We start from the raw sequence: 15,189 nt of genomic DNA, 5'->3' as shown, positions 1-15,189 counted from the left end.
TAAGTTTCCAGAGCCCATGGTGGAGGCACAAAGGAGGGAGCAGCAGGCACCAGCATGTCCCCTCCTCCTGGGCCCCAGCAGCCTTTCCCCCAGCAAATGGGAACCGATTGAGAGCACTCTCCTGGGGAGATCCGCAAAGAGACCCACAGAGAGAGTCAGAAGGGCATGTGGCTGACAGAGAGATGGGACCTGGAAGCAGACAGACAGACCTTTACAGATAGGCAGCAGTTTCCTTTACAGACGAGACCCCCAACAGGAACGGCCACGGCCGCACTCAAAGCTCCAACAAACACACTTTGAGACCTTTCAAGAATCACCCTGGCTTTTGACCATCTCAGAGCCACTTCTGTGTATGAAAATATATACTTTGGGAGACGTCTCCCCCTCCCCCGGGGGCTTCTGCTCCTCCCCCAGAATGTGGTCCCCTAGGGGTGGGCAGTCCTGAAATCTCTAAGGTGGCCTGGTCAGGTGAATGGAGCCAGGGGCCAAGGCCAAGGTCATGAGGGTCTGCAGATGACAGAGATAAAGCCCTGCTTAGGGAGAGGGATAGCATCGATCCCCACCGGAAATGCCTCACCCCCTGAGACCCCTGTGCAGCGCCCCGCTGACCCCAGTGGTTTGCCCAGAGAGCTCTGGCCGTCCTCAGGGGGCCCCCACAAAGTGACGAGAAGGGACCCCAGTGGGCCTCCACAGGGATAGGTCTATTTTCTCCTTTCAGGATGAATGTGCTGGTACTGACAACAGAGAACCCTGTCTTGGCCTCAGGAGCCTGAGTGGGAGGTGAACGAGAGCTCCCCTCTCGCACAGGCCACTCCCACCCTGGGCTCCCCTGGGCGGGGCTTGCGGGTGCCCGGCTCAGGCGGTCCTGGGGAGGGAGACAGAGCCCCCACAGCTTGGGGAAGGGTCCGTGTGTTCCCATACCAACACAAAGTGTAGACACCGCTACTCTGGAAACCATGTGCTTTATTTGGAACCTCATTCTGAGGGAACCTCCCCCCTGGGTCATAGAAAAGCTGCAAACCACGTGGTTTGGTACAAGGCAATGGCTAAGGGACTGCAGGAAATCCCTTACCGCTGGGGCCCTCATCCTTAGGGCCTCAGAATTCCCTGGTCATCCTGACTCTTGGCCGAGCTAGGCCTATGCAGCTAGGACTGCTGGGGTCCTGCTCAGCCCCGGGCATCTTCCTCAGCCGAGGAGTGAGAAAGTGGGTATGGAACAAGGGCCAGAGTCCCCACCCGAGGCCCGGGCCTCTGTCCTCCACCTCGGGCCAGCGGCACGGAGCAGCCACGGCTCCTCACATCCGCAGAGCCCTGTTGCTCCGGGTACGTGTCAGCTCTCGGGTGAGGGACCACGGAGAGTGGGATGCCCGCGCGGACAGGTGAGTGGCCGCGGGCCCCGCCCATCAGTACAGGTCTGCAAAGGGCTTGGAGTAGTTGAACATCAGGTAGTCCATGTAGTAGAAGTCGTAGGTGCGCTGTCTCTGCAGGGCCGAGAGCTGGGTGAAGTACTGGTGGGTGATCTGGGCCGTGGTCCGGGCCTCCTGCGAGTGCCGGTCTTTGAACTGGGGGAAGGTCAGGTTCCGCGGCGCCCGGATGAGGCTCAGGAAGAAGTTGGCATCCTCCTCCATGCTCTCAAACTTGCCCACGAAGTCATAGTCGATGAGGCAGGGGCTGCAGAGCCGGCTGACGTGGTCCCAGTGGATGTCCATGCCCACGGGCCGGTGCACGTCCAGCAGGTACTGGACGAACTCGGGGAAGCGCACGCCGGAGCCCGTCCGCAGCGCCTCGCGAGAGGCGTTGGCCCGGTACCGGGCCAGGATGGCCTTGCCGAAGACAGGGTGGTAGTAGCTATTGGGGTGCTCGAACTTGTCGCGGAAGGCGGAGACCAGCCTCTCGAAGGGCTCGCGGACAAAGAGCATCTTGGTGTAGGTGCTGAGGCGGTGCAGGATGCCCTGGCGGTCGAAGGTGTCCAGCCGCCGGAGGGCGCCGCCGTAGTGCACGGTGTTGTGCTGGATGTCCGCGGTGGACGAGGCCAGCCCGGCCATCACCATGAGCACCCGCTTCCAGTTGGAGCAGCCCGCCTTGGGCACCTCGCAGTACAGCACCCGGTGGCGGTCCTCCACGAAGAGGCGGGACACGTGCCGGGGCGTGACCGCCCTGCGGCTGCTGCTCGCCCGGTACTTGGCGCACGCCTCGCGCATCACCCGCTTGCGCTCCTGCTGGCTCCGCTGCAGGGTGACCCAGTGGCCGGCCGCGGCCCAGGGCGCCGGCCGCACAAAGGCACCGGCCGAGCCGTTGGCCGGGATGGCTGCTGCAGCAGCGGGCGTCTTCTTGATGAGCAGCCGCCGGCGGCGCTGCCGGGGTCGCAGACGGGCCCCCATGTTTCGGGGGGCTCGAGGCCGGTCGGGTACCAGCAGGTTGAGGCCCCTTGGGGCCCGGCTGGACAAGTCTCGGGTGACCTTCTCCGTAGGGGCCTTCAAGTCACCATCCCGGGAACTGCCTGGTGGGAGATCCTGAGTCAAGAAGAGAAATAGTTATCAGGATGGACACGGCAGCTGGGCGCTGCGGGTCACACAGGTCAGACGCTCACAGTGGCCGGGGTCCCTGCCCCCTCTGTGGCCTGAGTTTATTCCGGGTGAAGGAAGAGACTAGCTGACCCTGTGGGATTTGACCCCTCTGGTCTGAGCCTAGGTCCGGTCCCCAAAGGCCCCCCACCCCTAGCTGGCCATGGTCTTGAGGCAGAGGTGCAGGTATCTTTTCAGCCACGAGATGGCGCAGGCCTCCCAGGAACCTGCACCCGGCGAGGCGAGCCGGCGGGAGCCGGCGGCCTGAGGAGGCTGGCGCAAATTTACTGCCTCTATTAGCACAAGTCCAAAGCTGCCATCCGACAGGAAAGGGAAATTCATGGGGCCAAAGCTGTGGGCTTTGTTCCCAAGGCCCCTGGGAAGGACCGGACACATTTTTCTTTCCAAGAATGAATTCAACAAGAGCTCCCAGTGTTCTCCCCTGCCCTCCCCAACCTTCCCCAGGCTGCCGGTGCTGAGATTTATCCGACTCTCAGAACTCACGTTGTAGGGCTGCTGTGGCCTGATGCTGAACTTTATTCCTGAAAAGCAGAGAGGACAATATTAGCAGAAGAAGTACCATGTGGCTCCCAAGGACCTGCTCACGGGCTCTTGATGCTGGACACGCGGGCTGCAGGGCACTGGGGGTGGGATCTGCGAAAAGGCAGTTCAGGGGGGCAGAGAGGAGCAGGCATGGCTCAATGCGAGGGTCCCTCAACTCCTCTACCCACATGGAAAATGAGGGTGCAGCAAGATGTGGTCCCACAGGCTCCCAAGCTGATGACTTCTCAGTATCTTACCTCCCAATGTGACCTGGAAGATCTCGAAAGGTGCCCTGCCCAGGTGTGTCCACACATCTGCTCAGTGGAACAGCCAGGAATCTCATAGCACTGCCCCGCACCCCCACACAACCTCACGCTATCATTAAGCCATGGGGAAAGGACCCTTCAGAAAGCTCTGCCCATCCTCTCTACGCATTGGCAAGCCCTCGATCTAGTCCATGTGGAGCTTCTGTACTCGGAATCCCACATACACCCACACCTTTGCACACACAGGCCTGGGAGTGGAACACATGCCTTCCCTTGGATGTGCCTCCCCACTGTCTCTGGGGAGTCCTCTAACCTAGGCATCTACTTCGAGATTTTGGCCAACTCGGCTGGCCCTGGGGCTCTGGCGTGAGCTGGCCACCTCCTGCTCACGCTGGTCTCCCCCAAAGAGCTGAGCAGAGCCCAGGCGTGGAGTGATTGTCTGGCAAGCACTTGGCACTGGAGGAAGATGAAGACAGATCAGTGCATTGCTGACCACACCCCACAATGTCCCCCCCCCCCTTCCCTTGAGCTTCGCTGAGGCCAAAGTCACCGGGATAACAGGCTCTGGGGAAGTGAACCTTTGGTCAGAGAAGATGATTCTGCTTCACACTCTGGTTTGTTTTGAAGGAGGTCCTAGGGAAACATGAGGATTTCCTTTGGGGGAACTTATTTCGGAGTCTCGGCCTCCTTCCCCCATCCCTGCCTGGCCACCGAGACATCAGGGCTTTTCCAGCTCTGGTGCCACTGAAGCGGCGGTTTCTACTCTGAGGCTTTGCCAAAGGCCACGGTCACAATCCGAACCAGCCACCCTTTAAACTAGGGAAGATTTGAACATCCAGTTGGCACGATGGGGCACACCTGACCGCGTTCTGGCTGCTGCTGGGCTGTGTGTGCGAGATGTCCTGGGCGCCCAGCATGGGGCCCCATGGGGGTCCTGCCGCCTCTGTATACATGGTATAGGTCCAGTGGCTGGAGCCCAGTTGCTGAGAGGACATCCAGGTCCTCTGTCCCTGACCCAGGGACTCTGCCGATTTCCCCACGAGGTCCAGTCTTACAGGTTCAGCCACTGCTATGACCCTGACCTCATACTGGTCAGTCTGAGGATGTGCCTACACGTCTCCTTCATTCACCAGCTACCGAGGAGGTGGGGACGCGAGGTCACCCCTGGGCTGGAAAGCCGACATTCCCGGGGCCTACTGGGAACTTCTTCAAGTTCCAAACGTGGCACAAAGGTGGAACGTGGGCACGCTGCATGTTTCTTTTCTTGCAATTCTTTTCTTTGATCCCTTTGGGCTGGGAACAGGGGTGTGCCCTTCCTCGGGCAGAGGACAGAGTGTCCGTACCTTCCTGGGCATCCCCAAGCTTATGGGCAATATGTGTGTACAGGTGGGGGGGGGGCCCTGAAACAGGGCTTCCAGACTCTTCCACGGAGGCTGAGGGGGAGCTCCACATAGAACTGGCTGCACCCCTTGGGGCATGGGATGCAAGCAGTGGGTACTTGACCCTGAGACAGGAGTCTTTTCACATTGAGTCCCTCACCAGGGTCCCCTTCTCATCCCAGAGCGTACTTCCCTCCTGCCAGCCCCCCTCCCCCCGCCCCTACCCTTCTCTGCCTCATTCCAGCCTGAGCTTCTCCAGCTCCTTTCTTTCTGACACACGCGGGTTTCCTCCTGCAGCCAGTGATCACAGGTCTCTTCACCAAAAGGGACTCACTGCACGTTCAGTTTTCCTCCACACTGCTGGGTTTCCTTAATTATTTTCTTCTGGTGACGGCAGCTGGCTCTGCTAAATCACCTCTCCTCCTCAGAGTCTCAGATACGGGAATTTACTCTGCTTGTCAATCCTGTCAACTCGTCAAGGTATGGTGGCACTTATTTATATTCCTTTTCTAGAGCAAATGAGTCATGCCAGATTTGGCCAAGAGTGGGACTCAAAAGCCGCTCTCAAAAGGCACCCTGCCAGCCGGTGGAGCTGGACAAGGATGCGCTTATGGAGATGTCAGCCCTCACAGCTGTGATCTCCCGCTGGCCCTGTCCTCACAGCCTGGAGGGCGGTGGGCTGTGGGACCTGTCCCATTTTATCTGTGCAGACTGGACAGAAGGGTGCTGAGCCTCAAGGGGGTTTTCGAGGTTGGCCCACTTGAAGGCTGGAGAGAACATTCCTGCTGGACAGAGCCCCGGTCTGGGGGAGTCCCTGACCTCTTGGCCACTTTTACCCAATAAAGTCAACTCGGCTGCAACTGTCCCCTTTGAAAAGAATAACTGTCTTGTGGAAAACCCAACAACAGATCTTACGTGGAGCCCGAGTTTGCCACAAGCTGTATGTTCTCAACCTTTCAACTTACCACAGCTCACTTGGCAAAGACTGACCCTCTCCCATATGCCATTTTGGAAGAAAGACAGGAAGTTAATGAAGGAAATGTAACAGGCTCTGCCCCCTGCCAGGGGCCCACTGGCCCTACTTTTCCTGTGGAAGAAGCCACTCTTCCATGCACTGCTTGGATAAAAGCCAAAACAAAGATCACCCCTAGCTCTGAGCAAGTGAAGGCCTTGGGTGCCTTGAGGCTGGGGTCTGCATACCCCACAGTGGGCTGCATTCAGGACACTGGACAGCTCTGTGGAGTGACCAGGGAAGGGGAGCTAAGGGTCCTATTCTGCTGCACCCACAAAGAAGGTATTGCCACCAGGAGCCACCAGACTCAGTGCCGTGGGGGGACTTATGCCGGGGTGGGGGGGCGGCGGCGGCGTTTGGCTTCAATATAACCACCACCAGCCCCTCCCAAGCCCTCGAATGGACATGCAATCAAATAGAAACAGTGGGCTTGCTGAGCAACACAAGCCACAACCCCTAGCCTCCTTTTCCATTTGATGTCACCAATGTTGCCGCATACCTCCGCAGTCTCCCTCACCCCCACCCTGCGGCAGAGGAATCCCAAGGCCGGTCATGTACATGCTCCACGTTCAGCGTCTGAGTTACCTGTCTTCTCCTTTCAACATAATGTTAACAATCTGTAAGGGAGCTTCATCCCCTGCACGGTGAGAAAAAAACAACCACTTTCTCTTTCTGGACAGATGACATTTGCAGAGCGGTTGAAACACAGGCTGTACGGTAAGAGTGAGCATTGGTGAGAATAAACAAGGCGTGAGTTATTGAGACTGCCAAGTGGGCTCCACACTGTGAACTCTTCATTGGCTGAGGGTTTTCCTCTGAGTGTTTGGCTGAAAGCTTGCTGGTTACCTGCCAAGGGGAGGCAGAGGCTGATGATGGTGTATGTGCCCAGTTTCTTATAATTAGGCTGTGAAGCCTGGGTCTGGGGCAGAGCTGCGGAGGGGGCTTCATGGTCACATGGGCTGCTGCCTCCTTCTGTCCGAGTCACAGGAGAGAGACCTGCTGGGTTCGATTCTAAAGCCCTAATCTCTGCTGCCCAGGACCCACAGAGGGTCAGGCTGTGTAGACCGGCGACACTGATGTGAGTTGAAACAGGACCCGAGTCCCTGGAAAGGGCTGGAAGTGCCACATGAACCCTTGGTTGACCACGTCTGAGGACAGCGACTGCTGTTCTGGCTGCTCAAATCTCAGTCCCAGGTCCTGATAAGTGGGGAGAGGGTCCTGCTACCCTGAACGCTGCGGCCTGGGGGCAGACAGGGCTGCCCCAGAGGAGTCAGACCTGCAAAGGGAAACAGATGGGAGAACGGAAGGGGCCGGCAGGGCCCTGGGGCATGGGTGTGAGTCCGCAGTCCCTGCTCTGTGCAGTCTCAAACCTGTGGTCCTTGGATCCTCAGAGCTACATCGCACTATGTACCCTGGATCTTCTGGTGGCTGTGCCTGCGTGGCCACCATCATCCGTTCTGTCCACCCACAGGTCCGCTTCTGCTGCCCAACAGGCCAGGAAACTCCCAGGGCTTTCAGGCTGGCCTGAGCCAGGGAAGACACTGGAAACGAGGCCCCCACTGCATCTTGCTTCCCCCCACGTATGAGATACAGAGTCCAAGCTTCGGTCCCACCCCAGACTCCTGGCAGGCGTGTCTGCCGGATGAACAGTGTTGCCCTGCTCTGCTGTTCACAGAAGCTCCCGCACTGAACACATGTGCCGTGAGAAAGGTCTCTGTGCCGTGGGGCAGCTGGCAGGGCCCGGCAGCGTTCGGGTCCTCACGCAGTGGTCATGAGCCACAAGGAGTGAGGCAGGGATGCTGGCAGGAGAAACTGAGCCAGGAGGGTGTGCTGCTCATTGGGATCAGGGGAGAAAGCCCTGAGGGAACTGCCAGGCCCCGCTCCACAGGAAGTACAGAAGGGCTCTGAATGAGGGACTCAATTCGTCCTCCGTGACCAGGCCATATATATGCGGGGGGTTTATTTTAAGGAATTGGCTCATGCAATTGTGGGGGCTGGCAAGACCAACATCTGCAGGCTGGAGAGGCAGGGAAGAGTCAATGTCGTAGGATGAGTCTGAGGGTCCCCTGGAGGCAGAATTCTCTCCTCCTTGGAGGCCCTCAGTCTTTTCTCTTAAGGCCTTCCACTGATTAGACGAGGCCCACCCACATTATGGGTAACCTGCTTTACTCTAAGTCTACCGACTTAAATATCCACTACATCTAAAAACATAGCTTCACAGTAACATCTAGACTGGTGTTTGACCAAACATCGGGGCACGGCAGCCTGGCCAAGTTGACACAAAATTAACTGTCACAAGGGGTATAATAATTTCTTAGGGCTTGCGGTAACAAAGCACCACCAAACTGGGTGACTTAAAATAACAAACACAATTCTCTCACAGTTCTGGAGGCTATATGTCTGAAATGAAAGTGTCAGCAGGGCCGTGTTCCCTCCACAGCCTCTTCTAGCTCTTGGCAGCCCCAGACGCTCCCTGGCTTGTGGCCACTGAAAACCAGCCTCTGCCCCCATCTTCCGTTGTGTGTGCCTGTCACTTTTCTTCTTCTTCAAAGGACACCAGTCATTTTGAATTAGAACCCACCCTAATGACCTCATCTTAACTTGATCACATCTGCAAGGGCTCTATAAGGTCATATTCACTGGTCCCAGGGTTTGGGACTTCAACATAATTTGGGGGAGGCGACACAGTTCAACCCCTAGCAGGGGGTAATGTGACCTCAGGGGGCTTTAAGAGCACTCTAGAGGCAGGGCAGGAAGAGTCTGGAGGAGGTGAGAAAACATGTCCCCAGCTGATCAGTAGATTGTGTTAGTTCTCCATGTTCTTGGGCAAGGACCATGTCTTTTCTGTGTCGGACAGTCTGGCAAAATGCCTAGCACACAGCAGGAGCTCAATAAATGCTCGTGGAAAAGGCTGGTGCTGCTTGGGCTGAGAGCTGCCCCTGGAGGAGCTTCTCCAGCTCGGTCTAGCAGCCTGTCCACGCCACCCAGGAGGGGTGGTTAGATCTACGATGCACCCAATTGGCGGCCTCCCCTTGCCATCTGTGGGGCACCAGGCCAGGCCTGTGGCCCCAGTGTGGCCACACCTCCTCCGGCTCTTCTCCCACCAGCTCAGGCTCTGCCCTTTTGAGGGGCAAACCCCTCATCGGCCTCTGAGGCCTCATTGTGAGCGGCTCCCTTCCTCTGGGCAGGTTGTTAATTTATGCAGATGAGATGCAAAACTGAAGTTTAAACACACTCAGCAATTAGAGGGCAGCCTGGACTCAAGGCCCAGAATTCAGATGGAAGAAGCCTCACAGAAGGGTCTTAAATTCTCACTTGTGATCACAGGAAAATCCGACTCATTAAATTCTCTGCTCGGGCTCCATGCACAGCCGTGCCCGCCTCTGCTGCCCCAGGCCCAGGGCAGGGAGACAGGGTTCCCGGCTGCTCTGCGGTCAGAGTGTGGACCTCAGGGAGAGCCAGGAGCCAGGCCAGGAGCGCCCCGCCTCCCACCCGGGCAGGGCGGTGGATGGTGCCGAAGGACCCTCTCCTCTTGCCTCAGCCTCTGTGGGTGGGCTTCTTCCAGTTGTTCGAAGACCACCAACCTCATGGTGAGGCGACACAGTAACCCCTGACCCTTGGCCCAGGCCAGAGGAGGGGCTTCCCCTCCCTTCTCCTGGCGACTCCACTCGGAGTCATAGCTTTCAACAAGGGGTCGTGTATTTTAAAAGAAAAGAGAGCAAGAGCACAGCTGCGTGACCTTGGACAGATCCCTCGACCTCACCGAACCTTAGTTTCCTCATCTGTAAGATGGGATAAAAACACCCATCTTGCAGGTCCATAAATGTGCAAATGAAACAGGCACGGTGCCTGGCACAGAGAGCCCATGGGAGGGAGGCCGCCAGAGCCTGGGGCTCCTATGGCCGGGTCACCTTCACAGCAGCTGAGTTCCTCTGAGCCCAGCTCCTGCACCAGCGCGGGGACTCTGAGACCTGTCTGCAGAGGAGGGAAGCAGGAATCTTCCCGTCTCGGGCTGATGGGCACCTGACGGCTCTGACCGCTACTTGTTTTGTTTAGCGATTCCATTCCCTCGCCTCCGTGATTAGGATCCACGATTCAACTGGGTGGTTCTCTGTCAGCTCAGCCTGGGCGGCGAATTCCCTTTCGGCTGTCAGAGCGGGGCACTGGAGCTGCCTGTCAGTCAACCAGCCAGCCAGTTAGCCGGTCTGCAAACCCAACAGCTGTTCTGCTTTTCCACACTCACCCATCTGCCCATCACTTGAAGGGATGTCCCTGAGCATCTCCCCCCACTCCAGTATGCCTGCCTATCCGCAAGGAAGGGGTCCCCAGCTCCTGCTCCAAAGCTCTCCTCTGTCAGAGCCTGGGGGCAATTCCTACCATGTTGGGGGGGGGGTCGTGCCCCCCCCCCCCCACAGGGGCCACGCACTGCACTGTACCTCCACGTGTGCATGTCACATGGAACCAACGAGGGACAGCATGCACACTGAGGGGGTGCATCACACTGCTTTTCCGTGCATGCATCCTGCCGTGTGACGCAGCGTGCTCTGGGTGGGGAGCGTGTGTGTTCACGTCCGTGCACAGCTTCAGAGAGTCCGTGGCGCATGGCTTAGAACAGGTCATGACTTTCCTGCCTTCGTGTGTTCTTTCAACACATGAGCCTGGAAGGATTAGCAGGAGCCTGTGAATGCTGCTGCAGGGGAGAGAGAATGAAGTTCCTGACACTGGCCGGCTAAGCCCCAGTGCCCCCTGGCGGCCCATCTCTGCCTCCCCTGCAGGCGACAGAACACAGCATGCTGGCCAGCACCGTTTGTCCATTCTCTACACACGGACTGAGCACCTGCGCGTGCCAGGCAGAGTCTTACACACCGGTGACCGTGTCCTGGCCATGAATGGGACAGTCATGGCCCTTGCCCTTGTGGAGTTTACGGTCTAGCCAAGAAATGAGGCACGGAGCAGTTCACGTGTGATGGTTGCAGGGGCACGTCAGCAGGTGGCATGTGACAGGGGAGGGGTATCAGGGTCTTCCTAAGGTAGTGACAAGTCATCGGCGCCTGGGGGTAACGAGGGCCTTCCTGTAGGAGATCGCCTTGCACCATGAGACCAGGGCTTACGGGATGAAGGGACAGAGAGACCGAAGGGTGTCGAGAAATGTGGCTGGCAGGGGGCAGCAACCTGGGGGCCCTAGCGTCCTGGCAAAGACCCCTCGTCTTATCTCCTGAGGCCCAAGGGGAGTCTACAAAGGCTTTAAGCTGGCAGCTATTTGGAACTTAAGGACCATTCTGAGATGAAGAGCGGAAGACAGAAGCAGAAAGGGTGGCCCGCGGTTGTTGCCACCGTCCAGCGAGGACACGCGTGAGGCCTGAATGCCGGCGCTCATGGCAGAAGGCGGAGGAAGACGTGGCGAGTATTTCGAGAATGAGCAGGGCGGTGCACGGTGAATGCTTAACCCTGGCTCCCTGCGTGGTGGGGAGGACCAACTCTGTAGTGCTTGCGGATTCCTGTGGTGTAAACACTTCTCCATGGCCGATTTCAAGCTAGTGATGTGAACAGGGGGTTGGGCCCTTGTGGGCTGCTGGTGCAAGCCAGCTCTGGGTCAGTACCACCTGGGGACCGACTGGGAGCAGAATAAGGGAGATTCTGGTTTCTGGCTTGAGCAGTGGGACCCCGATGCCATTTCCTGGGGAGGGGGTGCAGATCCACATTGAGTTTGAGAGGTCTACGGGGTCTCCCAAGTGTAGACGTCCAGAGGGCAGACGGAGGCTGCGGAAGAAGGGGATGAGCTGGGCGGACGTATGCGTGCAGAAGCAGGACCCGGCCTGGGGTTGTCCGGGGCCTGGCGAGGGTGCGTGAGAGGAGGGGCAAGCCGGGCTGCGGCAGCCAATCAGAGTCTGCCTTTTGTCCAGAGCCCACAGGGAGCCACAGACTCAGGTTCTGGGCGACTGTGGCCAGGTCAAATGGCACTCCTGCTTGGCTGTCAGGGGCCTAATTTGGTGTAAGTATCGGTGAATTCCCACCAGAGGTTTCCAAGAAATAAAAATGAGTGAGTCATGCTGGAGCCTGAGGCTGCCTGTTTGCAGGGGGAAGTGCCCGCAACACCAACTGGCCCAGCCCCGTGACGGGCGCTTCTTCACTGGAACCCAGTTGGGCCATCAGAGGCCGCCGGCGGGGCAGCCTCATTCCTGTGCTGGCCCCGTCACAAGATAATGATCGGTCCAGCTCTGGCTGGCTTCAGGATGTGTCGTTCCGGCTGCGGCGTCAATTACTGAGCTGGCCTGTGGCTGTCAGACCCGTCACAGCCGCTGCCTGCGATACCCTGAGAGCCGCAAAAGTAAATCCGTTCTAGCTGATGCTTCCTTGGAGCTCCCCACTCCCCAGCCACCCTGGGCCTGCTGCAAGAGCCGCTCTGTCCTGAGGGACGCACTCCAGGCCCCCCAGGGGTGGGGGTGGGGGAGTCAGGCTCCTGGAGGCGAGCCCACAAAGGGGCTGCCTAGGGGGCTCAGGGACGGAGGCGCCCCAGAAGCCGTGCACACGTGGTCACCCCTACTGCCCACCGATTGCACCCAGAGGGGCCCCGAGCCTGGGCAGCAAGCCCTCCCTCCCAGCCTGACTCCGGCAGCTGCAGCTTTAGGCTCGCCAGTACCACAGAGACCGTGGAACGGCAGCTGCATTTCAGGGATCGTCCCGTGTGCCCCTGAGCAGAACAGAGCCTCTGGCGACTCACAGGTCACCAGGGTAAGCCTGGAGTTGCTTGGAGCACTTGTGGGCAGGAGCTGGCAGTCAGTCCAGCTGATCCCTGCCATGCGCCTGGATAGCTGCAGTCCATATCTGAGAGGAGATGTGACGCCCGAGGCGCGGCCTTGAATGTCGAGTCACACCCAACCAAGGACTGGGCCCCCAGCAGCTCAGGGAGCCTCTGGCCAGCTTCTCTGAGGGGCAAGGCCTGGAGTATAGCAGTAATCTTGGCCTTGGTGGATGCTGACTGTAGGGAACACCACCGTCGCTGGACATCCAGCCAAGACCCACCTCCTTTCGCTTCTGGCGGGCCAGCCCTTGCTTCTGCCCAGCCCGGTGCCCTGGGGTCCGGCCAGCCGAGGGCCACACTGGGCTGGCTGTAGTCTGACCGCAGCCAATCCCAGGCCATCCTATCCTCTCACCACTGTGTGGTGGGCTGGGCTCCACACCCACATCACACACTCACACAAAGACTCACAGCCCCCGGCTCAGGGAAGGTGACCAGTTCTGGGGCACTGACAGCATGGCTGAGATAAGACGGAGGGCCCTGCCAGCTGCATATTCAAAGGTCTTTCTAGAGGCAACTGGGGAACGGCTCAGAGAAGAGTAAGGCCTAAAGGAAGGGCAAAACTGGTTAGGATTCTTACATCCTAACACAGGTGAGAAATGGGGTGCCTGAGCTCAGGCAGTGTGGGGAGATGGGGGAAGAGGAGGGAGGGCTGCGGGGCTCGGTGAGCCGGTGTGTGAGGGAGAGGGTAGGAAAATGTCTGTCCCCCCCCCCACACACTGTCACAGGGAGGTCCAGGGGGACAGAGGGCCGATAGGGGAGAAGACCCGACCCCGAGGTAGGCCATATCGATGCAGAGACACGAGATTGAGTAAGGCTCGCAGACAGAAGCTCTCAGCTGGCAACAGTGCAGCGCGTGAGTAAAAACTGTCCAGACACAAACCATGCAGCCCAGCCCTGCGCCTTCCAGCATCCTTGAGAGCACAGCCAACATAACGCCGCATAACAACACCCTCGTTAGCTCTGAGCACAGGAATATTAAGTAGAACCAAACCCTGCAAATGTCATCCAGAATTTTCACAACTGTGATGTGCACTGAGAACTTGCCGAAGTCTTTAAGGCAACCTCTCGGCCGAGACTCTGGGTCCCCTCCCGTCTCCAGCGTTTTGGGGGACGCCTCCTTAACTATGAGAGGCCCCATCTGCTGGGAGCCAGATGCCCTTTGCCAGGGTGGGGAGGGGCTGCCGGGCTTCTGGAAGGCACTGTCTGAGGTCTCCGAACCTTCCCTTCAAGCTCAGCAGGTGTCTTCAGGGAATGAGAGCCGCCGGCCTTGCAGATGGAGCCTGGTCCCGTGTAATGGCTGCTCGAAGGTGGTGGGGGTCTCCGTGAAAGAAGGAGCTGGCGACGGTCCTGAGCTGTTTTCCGGCTTCCTTTGAAGTCCGACCGGCGGCAGCTCTCAGGACGACGTGAGCCATCGCAGGCACAGAGACGGCCCCACCCGGCTGCGTGTTTTTCCTGCGGAATTAAGACTCTCCCGTCTTCCAGACGACCCGGCGTGTGTTTTGGGCACCTCTTTGCAGTTGTGAATATGCTATTCCAAGAAACAAAAGGAGCCCGGCTTGTGCCTTCGGCTTTCCACGCCTGTGTGTGGTGCGTATGAGGCGCTGCTGGTGGAGGTGTGTGTATGGGCCGTCCACTCTAGAATTAATGATTCCTGAGCTGGGCGAGAGTTGTGCAGCCCACCGAGGCGTCTTCTGCAGGATTAAACGTCATTCCTTCTAATGACTTGATTTATGTCTGGAGGTTTACAGCTCCAAACAAAATATTGTGATGATGGCAATAAATCACGCCGGGGCTGCTTACAAACGGCAACGAGCATGTTTTCTGTTGGTTCGGGAGGTGGTTACAGAGCGAGGGGGTGCTGTGTAGGAGCACAGGGAGAGCACAGGACACATGGGGTGTGGGGGCAGTGGGCAGCGTGAACGGGGTGCAGCAGGCTTTGAATACCCGAGGCTTTGTGAGAATTTGCGATTGGAGACGGCGGGGATTTTGGAAGAGCGGGACGTGTACAGGAAGGGCACTACCCTGGGTGCTGGGGGCAGTCATGGGTGGCGGACCTCCTGAGAATGTCATTTCCAGCTTTCAACCGCTGTCTGCCCGGCTGCATCCCTAGCGAAGAGCACGAGCTAGCTGAGGTCAGGGCAACGGATCCTCCCAAGGATGACACCTTTCCTCTGCGCTCAGGACAGCTTCTGGAATACACCGGGGCCATCTTCTAGTCTGCAGCCCCGTCTTGGGCGGGGAGAGAGCAGGATGGGTCAGGCTAGAGCCGCTCTGTAGGGCTGAGCTCCTCAGGAGAGTGAGGACCAATCTGGCTGCAGGCAGGCGCCCCTGGGCTGGCATCTCTCGCTCAATCAGTAGAGAGTGATCGCTTCCCACTGAGACCTCACCCTGCCAAGAAGAGCTCAGAGGAACACTGACGTCAGCCTCAAGGTTCAGGAAGAAACTGGCAGCTCCCGTCCTTGGCTGAAGTATTCTGTCAGAGACGCCGTCACCCGTGCCCCCAACATCTGGGACAGGCTGACCTTGTGAGGCAGGGCAGGGGCTGGGGAAGGCGCGGGGGGTGGGGGGGAGGGCACAGTGCAGCAGGACCATTCCCGCCAACCAGCTACCGCTCTGTTCTGGC

The 15,189-nt window shown here is 58.5% G+C and overlaps 1 protein-coding gene across 3 annotated transcripts in view; it reads right to left on the bottom strand.

The window, feature by feature from the left end:
• Positions 1-943: 943 nt before the first annotated feature.
• The window catches only part of CHST8 (carbohydrate sulfotransferase 8), a 127,148-nt gene continuing 112,902 nt past the window's right edge, over positions 944-15,189 (bottom strand). For all 3 annotated transcript variants that reach the window (XM_086689600.1, XM_086689602.1, XM_086689601.1), the window contains exons 3-4: positions 3,069-3,106; positions 944-2,513 (exon numbers count right to left, since the gene is read on the bottom strand). In XM_086689600.1, coding sequence (XP_086545726.1) covers positions 1,404-2,513; positions 3,069-3,106 — 1,148 coding nt within the window. In that variant the 3' untranslated portion in view covers positions 944-1,403. The remainder of the gene's footprint in view (positions 2,514-3,068; positions 3,107-15,189) is intronic.

Source organism: Puma concolor, chromosome E2 (assembly GCF_028749965.1).
Source record: "Puma concolor isolate L17-30 chromosome E2, mPumCon1.1.hap2, whole genome shotgun sequence".
In the NCBI taxonomy this organism is placed as follows: domain Eukaryota; kingdom Metazoa; phylum Chordata; class Mammalia; order Carnivora; family Felidae; genus Puma; species Puma concolor.
The sequence above is the reverse complement of the archived record's forward strand: the minus strand, read 5'-3'. Positions and strand labels throughout refer to the sequence as shown.